We start from the raw sequence: 26,192 nt of genomic DNA on the forward strand, positions 1-26,192 counted from the left end.
AAGGTTTGAAGGGGATGAGTCAATGAAGTTGGGTTTTCCTACAACTCACTGTAAAATAACATGGTAAGACTCATCTATTTGCTCTGTGGAAGGATTTGACACAATTAAAGCTTCGGCAAGTGAACTTGACAGTAGCCTCACAATCATGTATCACTGAGCCAATCACAGCTGCTGATACATTGTTTTCGTGATATGCATATCACAAAGCTGTGACCTATGCTGTGTGGGGTCAATGGTACCAGGTCAAACTGTATTTCAAACCAGAGGTCAATGTAGCTTGGTCAAATATATTAAATATAAAAATCAGTCAATATTGATAATTATCACGATTTATTTATGAGCTGAGAATGACAGTCAACAAACAGAAAAAAAACATTTTATAAATCTGAGGTAGATGTGTTATACCTCCACACTGTGTTTACACAATGCATAAGCAATATATCAATATACATTCAACCTTTTTTATATTGTAATAACTATTGTTATACCTCTGACGTCTCTGAGAACATGAATCACCTCATTATCATTGTCTTTATGGGTAACTGCTGAAATACAAGTAGTAACAATAAGTGAATATACAGTGTGAGCTCATGTGAACAGGCATTTATTTCAGCTTGACAGTCAGTTTACCTTCACATATCAGCCATTTAGCCCTCAAGGTCCGTGGGCACAACTTTGGTGCACAGCACTCGTGATGCAAACTCATTTTCAACTGAGATTATCAAAAACTGTAAATAAGAAAATCCATGACGTGGAAGCTCTGAAGAGCAGGTAAAAAAAAAAAAGCACAACATGCTGACATTAGACCTTTAGTGTCGCATCCTCAAGAATGCTCAAAACTGCCCTGTGTTAGTTTCCTTAATGACATTACACACAAACCCACCAGTGGAGTCGATCATTCTTTAACCAGCTTGAACTTCAACGTATGGTCCAAGGATTCAAAGTGTGAACTTGTCAATTTCTGACAGTAAGCTGGCACCCAACAATTATTTGTATCATAGATACAAATAATTGTTGTTGTTGTTTATTAAGTTGAAACATAACAAAAAAAACCTGTTATAATTGACCAGATCCAAAGATGTCTCATGTATGACCCAAAAAGCATCAAATCCTCATATTTAAGAAGCTCGGACCAGCAAATATTTTGAATTTTTTGTTTTAAAATTATTAAATTAAATTGTATATATTAGGAAAATGGTTGGAGAGTGGTTTTCTGTTATTATTTCAGCTCTACAACAAAGGTCTGGCTCTTTCTGAAGTAGGTTTTAAGGATAAATGACAACCTTTTCATATATTGATAAGATTTATTTTCCTGTAGTTTTCACATTTTTAGTTTAAGCAGCACTCAAAGGAGAAGCTTAAGCCTTAAAGGTCACTCAAAACTTCATCAGGAACCTTTCACTCTCCAAGGTTGATTTGACACTACAAGAGCTGCAGTCTCTATGATCAAGGACAGGTTTTTCTACAGAAAGGAGATTTATCAGTTAAGTTGGTACCAAGTCACAGTGTAGCCAAATAATGTTGTGTTTATCAACAGCAACAGGGTTGATGACAGGCTGCATCTGTACCTCAGAAAATAACTTGCTGGGATGTTTAACGTCTCAAAAAGCAGTCGGTGAATTGGAGAGCCCGATGACTCTTCGCCACCAAAATTGAGTAGATACATTACGACTCACTGGGTAGTTCACACAACATGACTGTCTTGTAATCTGAGGTCTTGCAGTTATACTGAGTTCAGGAGGAACTCCCGAATGGTCCGCAAACTAAATCTAATCACGAAAACACACACAAGACACAGGGATCCCAGTGAATCTCCTGCTCTTCTGTGTCATCCCGCTTCAGAATAAAAGTGGAGGCAGTGAAACGGTTCTGTGGACGTCACAGTTGTAAAGAATAGAGAACAGCTTGGGCCACATATTTCTGTCCGAACTCATCTGAGGCCAAGAGAAAAATAACCGAGCACAACCCGAACTCGTTCAGTTTTGGAGGTTATATCTATAAAAAGGCATAAGAGTCTTCGACGCGTCAGCGAGCCTCTCTAATCGCGTCTTTGAGGAGTTCACACATAGTGATTGCCGATCGAAGGGGTTTGTCGGCCACTTGCAAAACTCATCAGCAACTGGCCAATCGGGCTGAAAATCGTGCAATGTGAAGTAGACTAAATACAAAAGAAGTGTTATCAAATCATGAACTCAAAATGTATAATGTCAAACTTTGGGAAATGCCATAAACATTTTTGATTCAAACAAATATAAAAAATTGCACTTCTAGCAAAAGGTCCCAGAGCCCTGAGAAAACTGTGAAGCCAAAAGTCAGACAGACTGAGCTATGCTGTAGTTTGTTTTGCATAGCTGACAGGAAAGCACCAATCCAATACCTTATAAATGACTGATCCCCATTACATACAGTTTGTCAGTGTTATTAAATTCCGTGTATCCAATACCAGGTATATTATTCAGACATGAGGCATCACTTCAGTTGTTAGAGCTGCAGCCTTCCTCAGCCTCGATATACCTCAGATCACAACTATTACAATTCTGTGAGATATACAGATTTTTAAACAGATCAGCATTTGGTATCTGCCACGATCCTTTGTTGAGATAAGATGAGAGAAGAATGGATCAGTGCATCACACGACAGGCAACCCAAGACAAGTATTTCCATGTCAGTGCAAAGTGATGAGGGATTAACCCTTGGGAATGAGGCACAGAAATGTAATTTTGTATTATTGATCATCAGCAGCAGTCTCAAAATAAGGAGAAAAAAAAGAAATTATTAAACATGCAGTTGTGGTATGCACAATCACCATCCACTGTGGAACTTTTTCCTTGAAGTCCAAAAAAAGTGTCAGGAGTTTTTAAAACAGGAAACTCAGCAGATAATGACGCCAAACGGACGGTTAAATCTTCTGGCTGTGTCGAGAAAGATCCTTCATGTTCACGACAGGAACTTTGATCCACAGTTTCCTTTAAGTCCACAAGTCGTAAGGACGTCTACCATAGTATTCAGAACAATATGGTCATTGCAATAAAGCTCCCCTGTAATGTTTTTGTGTTGCATCTACCTTCACATACCTGAGTGTGAGTAAACCAGAGTTACATTGTCCAGGATAGGTAAATTTGGATTTTTTTTTTTTTTTTTTTAAATCATATTCGGAGCAGTACTTTCATTAGAATTCCCTGTGATATCCTGTTTGTGTGAAGGTATCCACTGCCGCCAGAATTATTGATTATTTCAATAAGAACAGCTGCTCAGACAAGGGGCATCTTCACTGGAAATTGCCCCAGGTCGACAGAGGAGAAGTGGTCAGTGATGCCCTCGTTGTCAGCCAGGCTCACGAGGTACTGCTCTCCATCAACAGAGAAGGCCACGGGTGAGGCGAGAGGGACAAAGCTCTGCTGGTCTTCCGAGGGGGGTTGTAGGGAGGTGAGGGAGGCGGGCGCGAGGGAGGTGGGGGCAACAGTAACCGGTGATGAATGTTGTGTCGGATCGGACAGCGTGTTGCGGATACTATTGATTCCGGGTGTATTGTTAGCGTCATCTGGAAAGATAATGGGAGTGTGGATAAGGAGACATGAGTTGGTGGAAAAAACATGAGCAATGATGGTGTAAAAACGCAAAGTAAATGTGAACCAGCCATTTAACAGTAGGGTTATAACTAAATACATCGTCTTATAGAAAGGCCCCATTTATGGGCAAAGGCTCATGGGTATTTTCTGTGGCAGTTCAGTCCCCCTTTGCATGAGTAATCAGTGAGATGGACCACAGGATCTGTAAGTGTAAGACTCACCTTTGGAAGACACCTTGGCGAAGGACGAGTCAGGCGAAACTGGGACCGAGTCATTCCTACTGGTGGACAACTTCGAGTGGCTGCCATTGGCCACAGAGACATCTCTGCTGACCAAAGAGGGGTCATCGGAGCAGAAGAACACATCAATGGGCCCCCGGGTGCTTCGGAGGTGGACCTGGAGCCTCTGAAACACAAGGCAAGTAAACGGTGATTTTCACTAAATGTCTCTGAACAGTTCCAGACACTTTACGAGAGCGGTTTCTGGAGGAGTTCAAATTTAAAGATAAAAATTCAAAGTTAATTTTAGGCACAACTGAAACCACAGCCATGGTTCCACTCAAAATAATGACAAATTAAAAAAGAGAAAAGTGAACTCATCATATGTTGAGAGACATACCTCCTCTGGATGTGGGACCTCCAGTTTTGTCTGTGGAGGAGCTTTGATCACAATCACAGTCTGTTCTTTCAGACTGGGGATCATCTGAACATCCTCATAGGTCAAATAGGAAAATGTTTTCCATAAGGTCAAGGATGATAATCAAAGTGTTTTTATATACAGACAGGGACACATTCAATGACTAACTGGAGAAATGTCACAAAAAGTGTATACAATATACAGCTCTTTTTCACAGAGCAAAAAAATAATAGTTTGTCAATTAGTCGATCAGTTTATCAACAGTAAAATAATTGAAACTATTTTGATCTCTGATTAATTAATTTTTTTGTTCTTAGTTTAGTTCCAGCCTCTCAAATCAGAGGCTTTAGTGATTTTCTTTATCATTTTGGAATAGATGAAGATTAAAATAGGCTTCATGTACAAAAACAGATGAGGATTTATATTTATGTGTTATATTTATGTATAACTTATATTTAGTTGTGCATCTTTGATACATCTGCGTAACAGAAATGTGTCTGATCTTTTAGTTGGAAGAATGATAAATATACATAAAGCTCCAGAAACGCCTCAAACGCAACATGCTGGGTAATGGAAAATCTTGACTTCCAACAACTCACAATAAAAATCTAATGATACTCATTCGAGCGCATACTGCCACCAAGGCCAGACAGGGCCAACAGCAGAAAACACCCAATCTCACAATTATAAAGGAAGTGAAAAAAAAATGTCCTTAATCCGCCCATTGATCCGGATCTGCACCGAAGTTAAATGGATTCTTCCCTGACCCATTACCACATCCTTGCAACAAGTTTCTTGGAAATCCACTCAGCTGCTTTTGTGTAATCTTGCTTACAAACAAACCAACAAACAAACAAAAAGACAGGGGTGAAAAGATAACCATCTTGGCGGAGGTAATGAAGCCGAGTTCACAAAGGATATCTCTGATTGTACCCGTTCTGCCACATCTGCTGAACTTTGCACATACAGATTTCAATCGCCTCGTCCAGCTTCCTCTCCTGCTCACTGAGAGCCTGCAGTTCTTCAGCTTCTTCTCTACTGAGTGGAGCATACCTATGCACACACATTCAAGCAGCAATACAGGATGAACGCCACGACAAACATCAACATATTATATCTGACTATTATGTTGAATCATTCTAAATAATAACCAAGACAAATTAGTGAATGTGCGTATATGCGCTTTCAGTGCTAAAAGCTCCTTTCCTAAATACACTTCCTACAGCATCCATTCATACTTACATCCACTCAATATTGTTTTTAGACTTCTTTTTGATGACCCGGATCCCCTCAAGGACGTTGGTGATATCGTAGATACGTCTCTTGGCGACATTGAGCTGAATGGTGACTGAGTTTAGGTCGATCACGCCATTGGAGGAGTTCTTTAGCAGCTCTATAAACCTCCGTGTCAGCAAACAGAGTGAGGTGTCATTGCGCGACTTCTCAATCCGAGACATGCCTGTTCGGGGATTGGGGGCGGGACCTGTAAAAATGGGAGGAAATGTGCGATTATTTCTTTCTTCTTTATTTCTCAATACTTGTGATCTGCCTTGTGTCACTATATGCAAATATATACGTACAACAGTTGTGTTTGCAAAGACCAAATAATGCAATTTTTACACCGTTTGAGTTAACATATGTGTGTGATGACGATGTTTCAGTGTGTGTCAGCATGAGTGAGAAAGAGAGATAAAAAGATTGAGCAAAGTGAGGAGGGATTGAATGAATAAATACACGCAGCTATGAAGAATGATTTAACACGTATACACCAAAATCAGTGGGTATACATGTTTTTTTTATAAAAAGGTGGGTAAATACAAAAAAGGCGAACCACTAAGAACAGCTGTTCATACCTGGATGCAAGGGTTTCTGTTTTTCTGTGTTGCAAAGAGGGGCCGTGGGCCTCATGGCTTTGGCAGTCCCGCCTTCATCCTGGGGGTCACCGACTTCCAGCTCCAGTCTTCTCTTTGCCTGAGAGAAAGAAATTGCACCGCTGTGAGACAGCAGAATACATGTATACCTCAACTATACACAAAATGGTTGGTATTACAATACCTCTAAACTAAAATTTTAAGTTTGCATTGCAACTATGTCATTGAGTCCTGTGGCTCACAGGGCCATAATACATTATAATCTTCTCACCAATCCATTGTATTATATTTAATCAGAAGCAATGAGTCCGGTTGTTGAGAATGTATTTGTGATTGCAGGACTGATCAAGCAAAGTTATGTGTACTTGGTATATTTCAAAAGGACTAATTCAAAACAGATAACTTAAATTGACTTTGGACTCCTGCAGGAAAGGAGGACAATTGCTCTATCTTGGAGAAAAATGGATATACCTTCAATAAATGTAAGTGTGAAGGAGGCTGACTTAATACAACTTAAGGCAAAGCGGGAGAATTAGAAGAACTGTGGAAAGTAACCGTAACTAGACACTACACTATCACTATGAGATAGAAGTGTGTTGAGTGCTTGTACGAGACCCCTGAGATCACAAGTGCATTAAACTAAGCTACTTTACAAGGTCATACCATCATTGTATTTCATTCTAATAACATTTAATCATTTTACACAAATCTATCCATTGTTTGTATTATCTCTTTCAACTTGTTTTGTAATTTCGATACAGATTTGTCATTTTTATTTCCTTTACCTATTTTATTCAACTTTTTTAAAACCTCATTTGCTTTAAACTGTTGCTTCCTGATTTTACTCTGTTTCCTGTTCATTGTGTCTGTTTTTAATGTTCCTGTACAGCACCTTGACTCAAATCACCTTGCATTCTACATTTTTTATTTGTATTTTATCTTCTATCTGGACTGTAGTTTTTCTCTTTAATCAAGTGAAGTGTTTTGATTAAATTTGTATTGTTATTTGTATACGTAAAATATGGGCAAAACTTGATTATTGGTGTTCAAATGAGAAGCACTGAGGGTGTTGTTAGGTTAAATGTTTGGTGTGTTGTTACCTGGGGGATGGGACAGTAGCTCGCCACCCTCTGCAGGGAAGCAACAACCCCCCCCCATCCCCCTGCCATGCTGATCCAAGGCCTCCACACTCATTAGCTTGTGGCTGAACATTACATTACATGGTTCAGTCTGCTTAAATAAGTAAAGTCAGGAAATACACGACTGTAACTTCACCTTCAAAATAAAAGCATGCCACCAAAACAGACACTTCTAACACAACATAAATCCAACCAAGAGTTTTAAGCGGGATATAATTATAGCCATAACATTAAATCCAATATAATATACTTTGAGCTACAGTGGCCAGTGCTACAATGTATTAGATGACATTCAATTTCAATCAATTTTAAAGTTGTATTTGTGCAGCCAATATTCACAAATTACAATGTATCTCATATGGCTTAACATGGTGCGACATCGTCTTTAGTAGGGATGTTAACGAAACCGCGGTCCAGACGTCCACAGTTTTGGTTCCTGAAACGCAAAGACGGAGTCGCGACAAAAACCAAGGTCCGAACCGAATCTTGGATTTAGCGCATCATTACAGCCCTAATATATCGATAAAAAAAGTAAGAATAGCTAAATATAAAATTTGAATTCCAATTTTATAATACTAGAAAGTGACATGTGTATACTGCATAAGTATGTATAAATTATTGTATATTTTCCAGAGGTCATTAAGATTTACAGAGGATTAAACAATGAGTTTAGAAGCTTGACGGCCTGTAATAAAAACTTTCCTTAAATCCGGTGGTGCGTGCGGCCCTGCTCCTGTACCATTTGCCAGATGCTAACCGAGAGATCAGTCTGAATGCTGGAAGGCTTCCACAGACACCGCTGTTGGTGGATGTCCTGAATGGCCCGGAGTGTGTCCTGAAATGTGTTGAGCCGCCTCTACCACTCTCTGAAGTGATTTGCAGCTGCGAGCAGAACGGTTCCCATACCAGACCATAATGCAGCCTGTCAGCAAGCTCGCAATGGTGCACCAGTGGAAGTTTGTGGAAAAAGACACTGACAAGCCTTCTTGACCATGGTGTCTGTGTGGAGTGACCAGGAGAGGTCTTCAGTGGACTCACACACTTCACCCACCCCTCCATCGGCATAATGGTGAGTAGATAATGAATGAATTTTCTTTTTTTCCGGCGGGTGAACTATCCCTTTAAACAATCTTATTTTTTATTTTGAAGGGACGTTTGGAGTTTCCGGTGCTGTGGCGTGAAACAGTTTGTGACTAATGGCGAAAACAAATAAAGTAAATATGGCTAATTTCACATGAAGAACTGGTAACAAGCCTTCAAACATGTATTTAATAATAAAGACTGCATTAAGAAGAACATGCCCGGTGTGAGAAAGGTGCGTTCAACACAGGCTGTGTGATGTAAACAATGCAACATGGCTGACATTGAGGGAACAGTCACGTTTATCTTGTTAATGACTTTAGCAGTAGCCCCTCTCTAAAGTTATTATATATATTTACAGCTGCACCCGGTTACTTGCTCTTACCTGGGCTTGTTCGCGTTGACATGGCTGCTGCCCCGGGCCGGTTGTCGTGGTGGTGGTGGTGGAGGGCCCGGGAGGCGCAGGGAACTTCAGGCCGTCATGCGGCTCCACGGAGGCGGCCTCGTTGAGGGCGGTCTGCAGGGTGAGGGTCCCGGCGGCGGAGCTTCCCTCTGAACCGTCGGAGCCTTCCGGGACCAAGAGAAGCTGCTTGATCATCTTGTTCCGTGGGTTTGACTCCTGCTGCGGGGCCGACGTCTCATTTTCCCCCGCTTGTCCGATAGATCAGGGGCCGTATCCAGGGTCCAGCTCTGCAGACCAACACACACACACACGGAGCTGCAGAAGATCTACGCGCGAAACTCAGGTTCCTGGCGACACCTTTAAACCTCATTTGCATCTGGGTTTCTATTGGCTGTCGCTCTGTGTACGTAAAGGCGTGTACGTGATTTGACGTACATGGACTTTACCTGAATAACTTATACATACACATTCCATAGAGTTAAAGTTGCCACTATATTTGCACATTTGAATATATAAGGTTTTAGTATTGTATCGTATTGTGTTTGACTTTTTTTATAGAGTTCTTTCTACCTTGGTTTTATTTTGTTTTAATTATTAGACTGCTGAACTGACCTGTTTCTTCTCGTCCACCACTTTTCATTGTACTGTTGAACCCTTGTCAACTTGCAAAGGACAAATGAAACTTGAAGTTACATCTCCAAGGGAAATAAAGCACATTTTTTCTGACGGCTTTACTTCTTAGTTTATTTACAGAATGCATTTTTACACCCCTCCCGTTAAGCGATAAAACCCCAAATGGCTGATTTATTTTCCTAATGACATGGAGGATTAAATTCTGAATCATAAAAAAAGAATCTATTTTTTAAGATAAAAAACATTTTGGAGAACCCTCTAGAACTGGTTGGAAAACACTGAATGCTGTCACAAAAGCTGAAAACAGGTCTGTGTTGCATATGTAGACTGTATGATGCATTTCTGTAGATTACCCTAGAGTACATAAACTAGTACAAAACTGCAGTAAAGTGCAATATACACATTAACACAGGACTAACATTAATCTACATTTCCATTACTCCAATGAAAAAAGACAAAAGTTTGTTCAGCCTAAAAAATTACTTCAATAGGTAAGACTGAAATTAATGAATTTTGTTGAAAAAACTAACAACTAATTGATTAGCATTTAGGAGTTGGGGGAGATGTTTTGGTGAAAATGAACATCATATTTGCAGATGATGTCAGCAAGGGCAAGCAAACACAAAAACTTAAGAGCATAGGACCGATCCCTGGGTACCGAAACCATGAAACTGTCCCTTAATTTACCAACATGCTTCTCCAAGCAGTTTAAAAGTGTAGTGTTTCATGATCCAGTGTCAAAAGCTGCCCTCAAGTCCAGATGAAGCAACAATGATGTTAAGTCGGAAGTGTTTAGTTAGGTGGCATGAGACTGTAGTGATGTTAAATTGTAATGATGCAAAGTCAGTTTTATGGGCTAACTACATCTTTGTCCAACCAACGGATTTCTCCAAGCTTCCACAGCCACAAGTGTTGTCTTCCCTAGTCGGGTTACCTTAAATTTTTCATACAATCTGAACTGACTGACATTGGCTATCTAAATGTTATCAGAATACTTAACTTATACTTCAACACAGAAAACCAACAAATGAATCTATAGCACCATTTGTGGAAAAACAAAAAGAGAAGACAGTAAATTGGGGCATATCTGTAAATACAACATTTATATTGTTCAAACACAAATAATGAGGAAAAACCAAAACTGTCATTTGGTTCAATGTTGTCTTCCTGCCACTCAAGTGTATCTCCATACATCAGTTTCATAGAATATAGACACTGACTAATCCATTTAAAAGTAAAAAAAATAAAAATCACAATTACAAATATCAAATATCTTCCCCAGTCTTTTGTTAGCTGGTAAACCTATAACACAGAGAAGTTATTTGCTTGAATCTAAATCATATTTGGAAATCACAATGTTTGAACAACTTCATTCTCATGATGTTTTATAAAGAAATGTCAGGCCATTGTTCTTTTACATACTTTAAAAACACTGTCACAGAACATTAGCAGGGACAACCTTCACATTTACATAATGTGCCGGACAACAAGAATCAACTACATCTGTGAGTCACTCGATTCTGTTCAGTCATCATCATCAAACCTGATCTTCTTCCCCTGGAAGGCCGGGATTTGTCCTTGCTGTTCCTTTCTTTTCTTACTCGCCTCCCAGGATGGATGCAGTGCCTGCTGTGGTGCCGGCTGGGAAAAGGCACCTCGACCCATTTGAACCTTTTGCCTCGTGAAATCGCCTCTGCCTCGTCCCCTCCCTCTGCCGCCAGATGCAAAGCCCCTCTCCCCCGACTCACTCCGTCTGTCTTCAGGCCTGCTGTACTTGGTCCCTGAGTTTCTTTCTGGTCCTGTGAACTCCTTTTGAAACTTGGATTGTTTACTGAAATCTCTGTTTGAACCCCTAAATTTATCACCACCTCTTCCCCTGCCTGCACCTTCACCAGCACTCTTCTTAGGCCCAGAGAGCGAAGAGAAGAAGACAGACTGAAACTTTGCTTTAGACTTCAGCCTGGACTCGAGCTCATCAAGTTCACTTTGGACCCTGTCTGAAGTTGTCGCCTTGTCACTTGTCTCCACCCTTTTCTCCCCTTCTACGTCCTTCTGCTTCTTCTTCTTCTTCTTGTATTTGCTGACTTTTCCTACGAAGAAGTCATCTTCGCTCTCCTCCGACTGGGAGGACTGCTTGAGGAAACGTTCCTCTGTGCTGTCATCAAAGTACTCTTTCTCTTTCTCATCTGATGACTCTAAATCACTCTCTTTCTTATCTGATGACTCTAAATCTTTCTTTTTCTCATCTGATGACTCTAAATCTTTCTCTTTCTCCTCTGATGACTCTAAATCACCCTCTTTCTCCTCTGATGACTCTAAATCACCCTCTTTCTCCTCTGATGACTCTAAATCACTCTCTTCCTCCTCTTCCTGTTTTCGAAGCACTGCGGCATTTGGTTTCATTCCTGCACCTTTACTTTGAGGAACATCTTTCACAGTGTCCTTTACTTTGCTACTTTGTGTCGATACTGGACACACACTCTCAGACTCTGGTATGTCTTTCTTTTGAACATCAGCAGTGGCGGATGAATGAGCTGCTAACACTGTGTCTGTTTTAGGTTTAGCAACACTTGAATCTTTAGGGATACCATCTCCTTCCTTGTTTTCTGACATTCCCTGCACTTTAACGTTGCCCTCTTCTTTGTCTTTCTTTGTTTCCTTACTTTTGTCTGGTGACGGCGGTTTTACTTTTTCGGCTTGAATTTGCACCTTTACCCCTCCTCCCTGCTTTAGATCCTTTATCCTATCCTCTTTGAAGGCTTCCACAGCAGCTTTAATGTCCTCGATCTTCTTGCTGAACTGAGGGTGGGTGGCGATGCGTGCTAAAGCCCGGTCAACAATGGTAGCCTTGGGGTCTCTACACACCTGCTCAAAGTTGAGTTTCTTCTGCAAGGCTTTCTTGGTCACCTGGATGTGGGAGAAATCAATAAAACAATAAGACATTTTTGTGTTTGTCAAATAATTTTTACATTTTTCGCTAAAGGTTGCTGGATAATGTGTTCCAAAAATTATGAAAAAGTTCTTATGAAACCTACCATGTCTGGTCTGAGCACCTTCATGGCGTGGATCTCCTCTAGCATTCGGGCAGCTTTCCTCTGACTCTTCTCAACTTGCGCCTCATTCCCCTTCTTCTTCTTCGAGGCACTGATCTGTCGTATCAGCTTCCTGATGATCAACACTCGCACCCTCTTCACCTCCTTCCTCATCTTCACCACCTCGTTGTTGAGGTTCAGGACACTGTCCTCTTCTTTGTCTTTAGTCTTAGCGGGTTTGGGAACCTTCTTTCTTTTCTTTTTGGCTCGTGCCTTTGCCTGTTCCTCTTTTAATTTCTCATCGGAACCAATCTTTTCTTCGTCATCACCCTCCAGTTCTTCTTCTTCGTCATCATCATCTTCTTCACCTTCCTCCTCAATCTCTTCCTCCTCTCTCTCTTTTTCCTCAGCAGATAGCAACAGTTTCTCCATCTTGTCCTGGGTATGTATTATCTGTTGAAAAAACAAACCACTTACACATTAGTAACAGCTCACACACACATTGTCAATAGCAACAACCACAACAGCATCTACCTACTAATTCCACAAACGTCTATCTTTCTGTATGTGTAATGCATAACTCATGAACTGTTCCACTAACCTGCCTCACATTTGGCATGTGTGTTGGGGGGGGGGTGAAAAATAACACCAGTTTGGTAAAGCTTCAAGATTATATATAGGATACACATGAAGAGTAATAAAGGTAGTTCAGTTTCATTTTATGTAAAACATTAAAATCTTCATTGCAGATAAACCAGGTAGGATGAAAGGTTTTCTAACTTCAATCTGCACCATAGACTGTTTCTAAAAAGCTCTGAACACAACGTCCAGCACACAAACAATAACAAGTGACAGTATATTGTAGACCTGTTTGAGGAGGACTCACTAATTATAAGTAATAATTCTGGAGTAGTTTCGGAGCGTTTTTGGATCCCACTGTCTTCGACGTTTTTTTGCCAAGCAGGTTTGCACATACAAGGAATTTGCTGGAGTGTATTTGAGCAAGTATAAATATAAAAAACAGGACACAAAATAAAATATAGAAAATACTATAAGCGCCAGGGGAGTGATTTTGCATTACGCTGTAAGTAAACTGTAGAGCACAATCCCTCCCCTGGTGCTTATAGTATTTTTTTACATTTCATTTTTTAAATTCGCTGGTGCTATCAGTGCGGTATCCTCACGTTCTCCCTGACACACAAAACTCACAAAACACGTGTATTACGCTGCTTTACTGAAATAGTGTTTTTTATAATGTTACGTCGCAGCTGGGTACACTTTAGGAGAAATACATTTCCGTGGAGGGAGCAGAAACGACCACGTCTGGCAAAACAAACGTGGTTCGGTGAGCGTGGGTAAGTTTTATCACGTTGCGTTAGGTGTAAATATGACTTTTATACGTACAAGCAGCGTAAAAACAACAAACTACAGCGCGTAGGGTAAAATTATTTGACATATTTCACTGTTTTCACACTTACCGCTCAGACGTGACCGCTTTAAACACTTAAATTAGAGAGAAACACATCTACACTCGTTGGCACTCAGAGTGGGCGGCCATGTTTGTTTCGCGCGTCATGACGTTGAACGTCGGTGACAGGGGAGGAGGGGGGGGTGCAGCGTGTCGTGAAAAGGGGCGGGGCCTGTAGCGGACTGTTGTTATTTATTTCTTTGTTTCATGTGCAGAAAACAACAACAGTGGCGGAGGATCGAAGCAGCGACGACGACGCGAGGATGAGCGAATGACGCCTCCAGCCTCCAGCCGCCGTCACCGCACCGAGAGCTCCAGCGAATCTCCGGGGGGAGGATGAAGCGGCGCAATGCGGATTGCAGCAAACTCCGACGGCCGTTAAAACGGAACCGAATCACGGAGGGTATATATAGCAGGTACCGAGAGTGGGCTGGGGGCTGGTGGGAGGGAGAGAGGGAGGCGGGGGGGGGGCGTGATTGTGTAACAATGGCGCCTCTCTGCATATGTTGAAGTCAGCGACGGCAGCCGCAGCTTCAGTCATGTCTCTGCACAATCCGAGCTACGAGCTAAGCGAGCGTGCTAGCGTTGAGTCACAGGCCCCGACGCTGCTCGCGGAGCGTCTCGTTCGCGGTTTGCTCCCGAGCTCAATAAATTCATATTCTGGCTAAATTCAAATTTTAAACGTGGCAGGGAGACTTTGTGTACATTTAATTTTGACTTTAACGCGTTCTGTTGGTTTTTCTATTTGTTTTTTTTTAAAAGATGTAGTTGATAAATAAATTGGGCTGAATGAACTAGTGAGAAGGAAACGTTTTGTTCCTGAGATGACAACGGCAATGTCAAGGGGCGCTCGTTTTGAGGTGCCAGCCGCCGGCGGGGCTCTCACCTGTGCTTTGTCTTCCAGAGGTGTAAATAGCCAATCACCGCCAAACTAGACCGGACTGACTGAAGCATATTTAACGCACATATTATTTCCACAGTGTGTTTTCCTTTACACTGGTTGATGGCCAGTGAAGGAAAATAAAGCCGTTTTAGTAGCATGTCTAGACATGACACTCTATACATACATTCTCAGCCTCTCTCTACCAACCTCCTCTCTCACTTCTCAGCCGATACTTAATCTATTTCAGTTCCTTCTATCACAGCAACACTTAATACACTTGGAGATTCTTATATTTTCACACACGATCACTGTTGCATGGTTATTTCTCTGTATTCAAACCTTGTGTGACCTTCAGGTTACATTGCAAGTCACACGGTCTCATAGACACCAGACTGTTGTATAAACCTGATGTCTTGATACCATCTAAATCCTCAGTAAGTCTTGTGTAGTCGTCTCACGCTGTCCTCTCCGTCTTGTCCTCTCCCTGCAGCACGTTCCTGTACCTGAAGTTCCTCGTGGTGTGGGTCCTGGTTCTGCTGGCCGACTTTGTGTTGGAGTTCAGGTTTGAGTACCTGTGGCCATTCTGGCTTTTCATCCGCAGCGTCTACGACTCCTTCAGATATCAGGGACTGGTAAGGGTTTTGTCATTTCAGTTGTCATAAAAACTCAAAAGGTGTTTAGTTTGTCCAGTTTGGGCTACTGTAAAAAACATGGCGGCCTCCGTAGAGAGGACCAGCTCCCGATGTAAATATATAGTTTTTACATATAAAGGCCACATTCTATGGAAAAGAAAACAAAAATTTAGACGAAACACACAAGGGTTATTTTATATTCAATTTCTGCCAATAGATCCCTTTCACCTAAATCTTATACACTGCACCTTTTTAATGGTCTGTATTTGTATTGTGCTTTTCTAGTATCAAATCCAACTCAAAGCACTTTACATTACAGTTTTGGCATTTACACACACACACATTCATACAGTGTATCACTTTCACTCAAGGGCAATTAGAGGTTCAGTATCTTGCCCAGGGACACTTGGGCATGGGGTATGGGGGAGACCGGGATTACTACCATTACCTTCTGCTGAGTGGACAACCCGCTCTAACTCCTGAGCCAAAGCTGTCCAATAATTTAGGCAATCGTGCCTTGGCGCTTGAAACGATACAATACGGTGTAAAAAGCAGTAGGTAATAAACCGAATTACCTAAAATTTAAAAAAATCCATAATTGAAATTTGACCTGTAGCAACCAGAAGCTAAATATTATATACTAAATCTGCCGTTTTTATTACCAAGCCCGAGAAGGTTATGTTTTCACCTGTTGTCGTTTGTTTGTATGTTTGTAAACAAAATTATGTAAAAACTCCTGGGCTGACTCCCACAAAACTTGGTGGATGCAGTATGAGTCAGGGAAGAACCTCTTAAAGTCTGGTGCGCATACAGGATTTTTAAAAAACACTCTCTTTAACATTTTTCAATGATTTCTGTGGGGAAAAAAAATCAGGAATGTTGGCAATTTGGTCCAGCTTGATCTAATTTTAGGGGACTGTTGGGCCTTAGCGGTGGTAAGCACTCCACTGAGTGCCATTCATGTGACGTACTTAATCGTCTGTCTCATTTCTTCTTCACTCAGGCGTTCTCTGTCTTCTTCGTATGTGTGGCGTTCACATCGGACATCATCTGCCTCCTTTTCATCCCCGTCCAATGGCTGTTTTTTGCCGCCAGCACCTACGTATGGGTCCAGTATGTCTGGCACACGGGTGAGTCCAAGTTTTCTGTTGAATCTTTTTCTTTTTGTGTCTGCCAGCCAAATGGCCACTTTCTCCTGAAATAATGTGTGTACAAGAAATTCATTGCTGCCAAGTTTCTTCAGTGCTGGAACTAAAAGTGCTGATGTATTTTTCTCCCTACATTCATGCAGAGAGAGGAGTCTGTCTACCCACTGTATCGCTGTGGATTCTGTTTGTGTACATCGAAGCTGCCATACGGTTCAAAGATCTGAAGAACTTTCATGTAGACCTGTGTCGACCCTTTGCTGCGCACTGGTAAATGTCTCATTGTTTAATCCGTAATGCACATGGGAAGAAGAACAATTTTATTACAGCACATCCTGCCCAAAAGGAGAATGATATCATTATCAAAAGTTGACACCGTGTTTCTCTTCACCTCCCAGTATCGGCTATCCAGTGGTGACGCTGGGCTTCGGGTTTAAGAGCTACGTTAGCTACAAGATGCGACTGAGGAAACAGAAGGAAGTGCAAAAGGAGAATGAGTTCTACATGCAGCTTCTACAGCAGGCTTTGCCTTTAGAGCAACAGATGCTGCAGAGACAAGAGAGGGAGGCAGAAGAGGGTGAGAGACGCACCAAAGAAAACACCTACACTCATTACGCAAAGTTAAAGTGCATATAAACACATATCCTGCAGACGTAAGAAGCAACAATGACTAGAAATGGTCGAATGATACAGTGCACACATTTATACAGAGCTACAAAATCTCATTTTTTGAGTATATAAAAAGTTTTCCATAATATTTTAATCATTTTAAGTTTTACATTTCACACCTGGATTTTCGCTCTTCTGGTCCAGACCAAGAAAAAAAATCTACTTTAAGTTCACTCTTTATTTTACAAAAGAAATAAGAGCAGGAAATATGAGGTAAAATGTATGGACAGGTAACTTAAGTAATCATTATGAACCCAATTGTGGAAATATAACTTTACCATCTGTGTTTATATACCTTACCTAATGTTTAAAAATAGTTCTCTATGGTATAATTTTTTTAGGGGAACTATGGGTTGCGACTGCAAGTCAGTAAATTATAACAAGTAGGAGGCTTTTGCTCTGTGATATTACAGGGGAGTTGTTGCTGTGTAGCTGCTTCTTTTTTTTAATTGCGGCTAAAATTAGTGCTGCAGTTAATGACTGTTTTCATTATAATCATTAAATCTATGAAATGTAAAAAACAAAAATAAAATGCGGTCATTTGCAATTTCTCAGAAGCCAGGTGGATTACTTCCATTAGTTATGTTGTACAGCGGTACAAAACCTACACATATTCAATTTGCCGTTATACACAGTTAAATAGAGCGTTCATGTGGGGATTCACATCTATAACAAGGGCTATCATCATGATATTATTTAATATAATTAATGAAGAGCATTTTCTTTACGTTTTGCAGTCAGCAGCTGTAGTTTATGGTACTTTGATGTCAGAATTTGTAGTAATTTAAATTACATTTCACTTGGCCTTGGGGTTTTGGTTAATTCTATCTGGATAGCTTCGTACATTCACTAACGCTTCCTGTGCTCACTGTCTTCCAGCTGCTTTAGCTAAAGGGATCTCAGAGGTGGAACCTCCAGTAATATCCCAAAACGGAGCTCCTCCTGCAAAGAAGAGCACATCAGTCCCATTACCAGAACTGGAGTACCGGGAAAAAGGAAAGGACAGTACTGCAAAAGAGCGCGAGGGCAAAAAAACAAACTCCATTGGAATCAATAACAACAGTATTATACACACACTGGACTCCAAACTACAGGAGACAGAGTATATTGAGAACTACGTCGGGGCAAAGAGACTAAATAACGACCTGGCTGGAGAAAACCCCCCCGCGGACACTAACACACACACTACTTCGAAGGAGGAAATGGGCGGCACGGGAAAGAACTATAAAAATGCCAGTGGAGGTGCGGGCAGCACTTCCAATTCATCTCCACGGAATCACAGCTCCACCAATGGCAGCGTGCCGCAAGGCTCATCGACAAGTAAGAACGAGAAGAAGCAGAAAGGGGCTGGGAAGGGTCAGAAGGATCCGGTGGAGAATTGCATTCCCAACAACCAGCTGGGCAAGCCAGATGCTCTAGTACGGTAAGACTCACACACACACACTCGTACCGTTTGAAACACATGCTTCTTCTTACTGTACATCTTGTTTCTGGTGTTTTGAGTTGTTGATGTAATTAACATTTGCAAGCATTCAACAGCATTTTCATTGTACCTTTTTAGTTTGACACTTTGAGGATACTCGTCGATGCTGTCATCCCCTTCCCTAGCATAATGAAACAAGTATTTCTATATTGCCTGTGGCCCTCATGGCCCTCTCTTCTTCTTGCCTATAAGGTTGGAGCAGGATGTAAAGCGACTGAAGGCAGATCTCCAGGCCAACAGGCAGCTGGAGTCCGACCTGCGGAGTCAGCTGTCCTCTATGAGCAGCCAGGACCGCAGCCTTCGTTCTGAACTGGGCCAGCTCCGCCAGGACAATGAGCTGCTTCAGAACAAGTGGGTGCATCTGCAGTCTGCACACCAACAATACTCACCTCTACTCTAACAACTTTTCTCTAGTCGTCATACAATTAATGGGATTATTGATCTTGAGATATCAGCAGATATTATGAAAAGATTGGATTTTGTTACCAAGTAGTTTGAATTAGCTACAGCAGCTGGTTACTGATGGGCCATGTGATGGTCAGTGTGTAAATTTTGCACAAAAAATGCATTAAACTGGAAGCATTGGAGCATTTTATTTATAGAAGGGATACTCCGGTGGTTTATCATTGCACATCCTTAAAGTTGTGGGATTTTCAGACAACAGGTTTGAATGATGATGGTCAAAATGAAAGGAGTAGAGGCAGAGAAACTGCAACATTTAGTCTGTAGTGTGGGCCAAGCAACCAAGCTGGATCCTACATTTCCCATAATGCAGTGCAATAGTTGTTTCCATTACAACCTCTAGTGAATACCCAGATCTTCCAAGTCCAGAGTTCCATAGTTTAGGGGAAAAGAATTGGTGTTAAGTTTCTAAGCAGAGATGACCCTGATTATGTCTCAGGAGCTTATTTTGTCAGATATTGTAAATCTTCCATCACAGAACATGATTTATAATTTTATGTTTTCATTGGCTGAGTCATATGTTGCACAGCAGCAATGGTGCAAAACACAAAGTTATACCTTTATGTTATTATAAGTGTATAAAAAATATTATGAAACTTTGTTGGAAAAATGGCGGGCTGCCACAGTCTAAGTGATTAATAGGAAACACCAGATATTTCACTCTTAAATGAAAATTCGATATTGTACCAGATAGGTTACTATCATGGCAACATTGATGTCTGTATCATATATTGTCACCAATTCATCCCAAGGTGTGGAGATATTTCACATTATAAGTGACTACTTTGACCAGCTGATGGTGCTAGAGGAGGCTTTTAAAGTCTTGTCTAAAAAATCTACCTAAATACTCAAAATATTCAATTCTCAATCTCATACCCATGTTCACCTTATGATCCAACCTGCTTGACCATTTCCTCCTCACACCTCAGGCTCCACAGCGCCGTCCAGGCCAAGCAGAAAGATAAGCAGACCATCTCCCAGCTGGAGAAGAGGCTCAAGGCTGAGCAGGAGGCTCGGGCCCTGGCTGAGAAACAGCTGGCCGAGGAGAGGAAGAGGAAGAAGATGGAGGAGGCCACGGCTGCCAGAGCTGTAGCATTAGCTGCTGCCACTAGGTACTCATTAAATGATTGTTGGGATGTTAACCTCTGAACCAAGGAAAGCAGAGTATCAGTGCACTTTTCAAGAGATTGGTCTTTGTTCCCTGTGGCAGATGAAACAGAGGACGCCAATGTAAACTCATTTGTGCCTAACTCAATTAAAATGTAAAATAATGTTGCCTGAAGCTGCAGGGGGGGGTGTGATAGCTTCATGGTTCTCACGACTTCTCATCACTGGCTGTGCAATAAGTGCAATTTCTTCAGTAGGGGTTATTTTGTTTTATTTTCTTATATTACTATTGTTATATAAAGTGTTGCATACAGCACTTATGTCCAAGTGTACCATATAATCTGTTCCCTCTATTTTCTGCCTCTTAACTTTTTGCCTTTTCACAATGTAATTGCTCTTTTTCTCCTTTATTCCACAGAGTGGAGTCTAATGACTCTCTTCGCGTTCGTATCAGAGAGCTAGAGACGGAGTATAAGAAGCTCAGCTTGGACATGAAACTTAAGGAGGAGCAGATTAGGGATCTGGAGGGCAAGTGTCAGGTGAGACTGACTATTTTCATTAACATAATAGTTCATGTTTGTAAATGTGCACTTACTTGGCCAGTCACAGGATTGAAAAATATATCTTCTATTTGCTAATTCCACAAATCACTCTCTGTCCGTATGTGGATTGCACGTCTCTGGAATCGTTCAACTTATCGGCTTAAAACTTTGCATATGTATTTTAAGGGCCCAAGGAAGTGCAGTGTCAAATTTGGCGCGATATAGACATGCAATACATTCAATGGTAAAAAAACATCTAATAAACAGGCGATCAGCGCTCTGTAGCAGAGTTTGCTGGAACTCATAATGCAAGTGATGTTGTCACCTTCATTTGCCGTAGCTCAATTTATTGAATGTCACTTTTATGGTTTCAGAAAGTAAGCTGCAACCTAGTATTACCTCAGGCCAAGTGAACAGCCCATTCTAAACAGGCAGGTTTAGAGCAGCACTAAATGCTGTAAAAGTAATTAGCTATATTGATCTCTAGTTATCTATGAGCACTTCAATTTCTAAGAGCACATGATCCCTTAAATAACATTTGACGCTGTTTATTAAGTTTGAGCTATTGGTGTAAATAAATAAAGAGACACTCTGTGCCATATCAACAGTACAAGTTTTGTTTGGGCAATAAAATATGCACAAGAAATAATGTTTTGTAGTGTAACCATACATTAATTTAATATCCTATTACTCTTACCACACTTGTTACACACAGGAGCTGAGGAAGTACAAAGAGAATGAGAAGGACACAGAGGTGTTGATGTCAGCACTGTCAGCCATGCAGGAGAAGACCCAGCACCTGGAGAACAGCCTCAGTGCTGAGACCAGGATCAAACTGGACCTCTTCTCTGCACTGGGAGATGCCAAGAGGCAGCTGGAGATAGCACAAGGTAAGTGGGGACTGTGGGGATACAGTGAAATAAGCATTGTAGAAGCTACAGAATTTGTCTTTGGTTCTTAACATCAGGGTGGAGGTGAAAATGTAGAAGATCTTTTTTTTCTTGTCAGAGAAGGAAAAGCAGATATGAAACTTAACTTAAATCTCCTTAAAGATGTTTCAGTTCTCTTCCCACTGAGCCATGACAGTGCGATGTGACTAATATGATGAATGATACCTGTGGTCTAACTGCTGTGACATGTCAAACACCTGCTGTGTAACGGGACAGCACTGTAGCAGTCTATTAATCATTAGCTTGTAAAAGAATACCACACTGCACATTATTTGGCTGAAAAATATAAGATCCTGGGCTTGTAAAATGAAATCAATGCCAGTGTGTGTATACACGGATCAGCCAACGTATTAAAACAGGCAACTGGTTTTAATGTTGTCGGTGTATGTCAGAGATTTTCCCACACTGTTCAGTGGTAAAGTGGTAGCTGGCTCTAACATTTCTGGATGCATTAGCCCATTGTAGGTAATATTGCAACCATGGACTGTATAAAAAATAGACGTACACTACAGGTCAAGAAAGTGAAGCCGATGCTGAAGTGCCTAAAACCTGTGTTCTCTTAAAAGACCAGCAGAGGGCGACTCCACTGGTTGCAAAGAGAAGTCAGGTTCTATTGGCGAACATGACTCTAATTCTCACTTGATTTATAACTTCCTTAAACATTGTCATACAAAGTTTCTAGTCTTGATCAATAGTTTCAAGTCTTCCTCAATACAGCATGATGTTCATTTCGTAAATAATGTTCCCATTTAGATTAAAATGGACGTTAAAGCACGGGATCGTGGGACATGGATAATGTGTAATTGACAGCTAGTACCGTCCAGTGGGTGTAGGTGAGCGTACAGTGTCCTCGAGGTCTCAGTCATATATATACGTAGATGTGATGAGGTACTTTGATTTTAACTTTGAGGCAAGAGTAACTTAATTAATGCAGTCAGATAAATAGTTTTATCTCTCCAAAGGAAACATAAATACCTTTTGAGCTCTCAGGGATTCAGTTTGAAAGGTCATGTGCGTCCCCCCCCACTCAGCTGCATACTCTGTGTGATTAACGTCTCTTTATCCTCCATGTCCTCCAGGCCAGATCCACCAGAGGGAGCAGGAAATCGCAGAGCTGAAGCAGAAGATAGCCGAGGTGATGGCGGTGATGCCGAGCCTGTCTTACTCGTCGGACGGCAACAACCTCAGCCCCGTCGCCCCGCACTACTCTTCCAAGTTCATGGACAATAGTCCCTCCTCCCTGGACCCCAACGCCTCAGTCTACCAGCCCCTCAAAAAGTGACTCTGACGTCCACACTTTGTGTCAGACAGGACTTTTTCTCTTTCTTTATTTCAGTGACGTTCTCAGTTCTGGCTTTTTGTTTTTCAGTTTACCAGCCCCTGACAGTTGTTGCACTCACACACACAGACACACACACACACACACACACACACACACACACACACACACACACACACACACACACACACACACACACACACACACACAGTGCACACTGCCCCTCTATATATGTGTACTCGGGTTAGTTTTTGGTTCTATTATGAGAACTATTATTTTTAGGGGGTTGTGTACAATCAGATTCTTTTTGTTTTTACGATTGAGTTTTGGGATTTAGCCATTAGACAGCATGATCTGTTTAAAGGGGGAGAAAGGAACATGCAATTTGTTGGCCAAACTTTTACTTAAGAGCCATCATGCATCACGTCATGTCAGTCTTCTTTTGCTGTACAGTATGAATCCCCCCCACAGCCATACTCACTTCTATAGTGAACTCACTCCCAGACCTTTTTATTTGAAAAAAACAATTGGCCTCCATGATCGTTTATATAAAGACAGAAGACGTGTTTTAAGTTTAGATGTGTAAAGTAAAGCCAGGTGTGAGATACATGAATGTAAAACTATTCATGTTTTGATATTGCCATCTACTCAAATCAGTGATTGTTTGTTTTGTAACGTTTCAGTTCAGTTACACCGATGTACATTTCCTAGAAAATAGTGATATTGAGCAGGTAAACGTTTGCTGTATTCTTCAGATATTCCAGTACAATTTTGCCCCTTAATGCTGGAATATAGTGGACTCTCCAGGATTATTAGTAAGTGGATGAAGCAGATTCAGTTTTGTCCTAAAATAAAATAAAAATGCTGTTAGATTCGAACCTGGCACTGCCAAAATGTTCCATAAGCGTTCACCTGTTTGCTGCCGAAACCTTTCCTCTCCCTCTGGACCAAATTAGAACCCGTTACGCCATATTGTCCACTGGATTTAATGATGTCAAGGTAACCAGTCGTTACCATTATTTGCAGATCTTGCAGTGCCTTTCAGTTTCTCTTTTTCAGACGCAGAAACCACATACTTTGCAATTCTGGGATCTAAAAGCATCGAACTTCAAAACCGTCCCTTTCTCTCTCTGGCTGTGAATCGCCTGATTTCTCACAATCCAGTCCTTTCAATTCAGTATTCAAAAGTTAAACCAATGAAGTGTCACCTCAGAGACGTTCGACCGCTTTGAGCTAATTGATCTTCGCAAACTTAAAAGGGAAGACCTAACTTTGGCCAAGGTCCATGTCATTTCACAGTGACACAGTATTGGTATGCCAGACACCAGCCAAACCGATTGTCTATTATCATGCCCTAGTCTCGGCATTTAGCTGTTTACAAAAATGTACATTAAGATATTGAGGAATGTTTTCTTTGTTGGTTTCTTTTCCGTTCTTAAGTGCCAAGTGTTGATGTTCGGTTTTCATCCATACTTTGATCGATGTAGCTAGCATAAGGTTTGCAGAAGAGTGCTGTCATTTTGTTTTGTTGTCATTAGAACATATCGGGATGGTGTTGTGTTTACATGGTGCTGGGCTAATCTTGATGACGCAGCAGGTGGTCAGTCGGACCGATTGCGTTATTCACTCATTTATTTATTTGTTCCAGACCTTTTTATTGAGAGGCACCACTTTGATATCTCCCATCATGTTCAGTTGATTTCCCAAACGTCCACCAGGAAAGATTCAGTGAATGTGTTGTGTTGGGGAAACGGTTACCCCTGAACCGTTTGACCATGTTGTGCTGTCATGTTTCCTACCTGGGGAAAAAAAAAAGAAGTATTTTTTTTTTTGTGGATTGCTCTGGCGTTGTGACTTCAGTTCTCGAGTTGCTTTTACAAGTTTGTGTAGAAGGAGGAAAAGGTTGAAAACAAGTGCTTTGTTTTATTTCATCTTTGTTCCACCATGCTTATTTTCTCAAAGTGATGGTGGCTATGTCACCCTCCTCACTTTGACCATCACTATTAAAGAAAGTCTTGCTGGTGGCAATGCAAGCCGTTAAGTCTGAGTTTGTGTCATTATCTTTGTGTCTGGTTTTACTTTTTCTAGCTCAAATGTGAACACATTTTATCTGTGACATCCAAACAAAAAAAACTATTCTAGTCAATGTAGTTTTTTTTAAATTTTATTTGTTTCTTGTTATATTACAAATTTTACTATAGTAAGTGCAACTGCGATGTGTGCCAACCTTTTCTGTTTCGGTATCCAAACAATCATTTTCAATTTTAATTTCAAGACGTTCTTAGTCCAGAAGCTACAATTCCATGTAGCTGACAACTGTTTGCAAGCTGTTAGTTTATGTTGACATCGCTCAGACCTGCACTCCGACCACACAGTCCTTTCACACATTCTTGTTGCTCTGCCAGTGGTTAAAAACAGGGAAAATGCGGTGGCCCCCTGGTTTGAGGCTGCCTTCAGGTGCCTCGAGGACAAGATCCATTCAGTACCGAAAGCCACAGAGCTGCTTTGCCTTCCAAATTTTGTATGTGTGTCGCAATGGGCTGTTTATAAATGTTAGGTTGGTAAATATTTTCAACTATTGAGCTTGCATTTCCTGGAAGATAATGTAAAACAGTCCTGCTTACTCAAAGGTACAGCATCAGAAACCGTAACTGTGACAATACAAACATGCATTGATCCAAATTACGTTCAGAAAATACTGTTATTAATGTTATTGATAGCGCTTTAATATCTAACACCACATCTCAGCAACTAATACTGCATTCATGTATGATAAAATAATGGTATTCTGAAATAACTGCGCATGAAAGTGCATCTGTGCCACTAACAAGGTACTATGACTGAATTTTTCTGTCTGCTTTTTAAGCTGTTTTTAAAAATAAGTTTTATACGACATGCCAACAAACTGATGATGTAATAATAGCATTATTATTATTATTATAATTATTGTCAGTAGTAGTAGGCCTTGTAGTGGTAATATGTATTAACGGTGGATGTTTAGTTTTTTTTCTCTTTATTGAAAAAAAGAAACATTTACAAACATTGTGGTGTAGAGGTCATAACCTTCAACGCCTTTTTATGTACAAGACTCGTTAGTAATAAGGATAACTTATTACTTATAGAAGATAGATGTTTTCTCAGGGGCTCACTGGGGGAACGACAGTGTCAGCAACGATGATAGCTGCCCATCGGGCTGGCATCCCTGTGTT

General features: G+C 40.9%; 3 protein-coding genes and 1 long non-coding RNA gene across 4 annotated transcripts; 2 read left to right on the plus strand and 2 right to left on the minus strand.

Annotated features, from left to right (window-relative positions):
- Positions 1 to 313: 313 nt before the first annotated feature.
- Positions 314 to 9,043, minus strand: e2f3 (E2F transcription factor 3). The gene is made up of 7 exons (XM_035182828.2): positions 8,681 to 9,043; positions 6,059 to 6,176; positions 5,448 to 5,688; positions 5,127 to 5,258; positions 4,188 to 4,302; positions 3,791 to 3,974; positions 314 to 3,541 (listed from the first exon to the last, which is right to left on the minus strand). The coding sequence occupies exons 1-7, from the start codon at positions 8,891 to 8,893 to the stop codon at positions 3,252 to 3,254; spliced, it is 1,293 nt and encodes a 430-aa protein (XP_035038719.2). The 5' UTR covers positions 8,894 to 9,043; the 3' UTR covers positions 314 to 3,251.
- On the plus strand, positions 8,358 to 9,428 carry LOC118124750. The gene is made up of 2 exons (XR_004698770.2): positions 8,358 to 8,530; positions 8,657 to 9,428. It is a non-coding gene; the product is annotated as an uncharacterized LOC118124750 (long non-coding RNA).
- A 979-nt stretch (positions 9,429 to 10,407) lies between these two features.
- srfbp1 (serum response factor binding protein 1) lies at positions 10,408 to 13,988 on the minus strand. Its single transcript, XM_035182827.2, has 3 exons — positions 13,842 to 13,988; positions 12,367 to 12,816; positions 10,408 to 12,238 (listed from the first exon to the last, which is right to left on the minus strand). Exons 2-3 carry the CDS (start codon positions 12,793 to 12,795, stop codon positions 10,856 to 10,858), a joined length of 1,812 nt encoding a protein of 603 aa, XP_035038718.2. The 5' UTR covers positions 12,796 to 12,816; positions 13,842 to 13,988; the 3' UTR covers positions 10,408 to 10,855.
- A 1-nt stretch (position 13,989) lies between these two features.
- maco1a (macoilin 1a) lies at positions 13,990 to 25,024 on the plus strand. Its single transcript, XM_035182825.2, has 11 exons — positions 13,990 to 14,247; positions 15,205 to 15,346; positions 16,350 to 16,476; positions 16,638 to 16,761; positions 16,890 to 17,068; positions 18,040 to 18,583; positions 18,836 to 18,994; positions 20,035 to 20,217; positions 20,631 to 20,751; positions 21,470 to 21,644; positions 22,784 to 25,024. The coding sequence occupies exons 1-11, from the start codon at positions 14,168 to 14,170 to the stop codon at positions 22,984 to 22,986; spliced, it is 2,037 nt and encodes a 678-aa protein (XP_035038716.2). The 5' UTR covers positions 13,990 to 14,167; the 3' UTR covers positions 22,987 to 25,024.
- The last annotated feature ends 1,168 nt before the right edge of the window (positions 25,025 to 26,192 follow it).

This window comes from Hippoglossus stenolepis, chromosome 17 (assembly GCF_022539355.2).
Source record: "Hippoglossus stenolepis isolate QCI-W04-F060 chromosome 17, HSTE1.2, whole genome shotgun sequence".
Classification (NCBI taxonomy): domain Eukaryota; kingdom Metazoa; phylum Chordata; class Actinopteri; order Pleuronectiformes; family Pleuronectidae; genus Hippoglossus; species Hippoglossus stenolepis.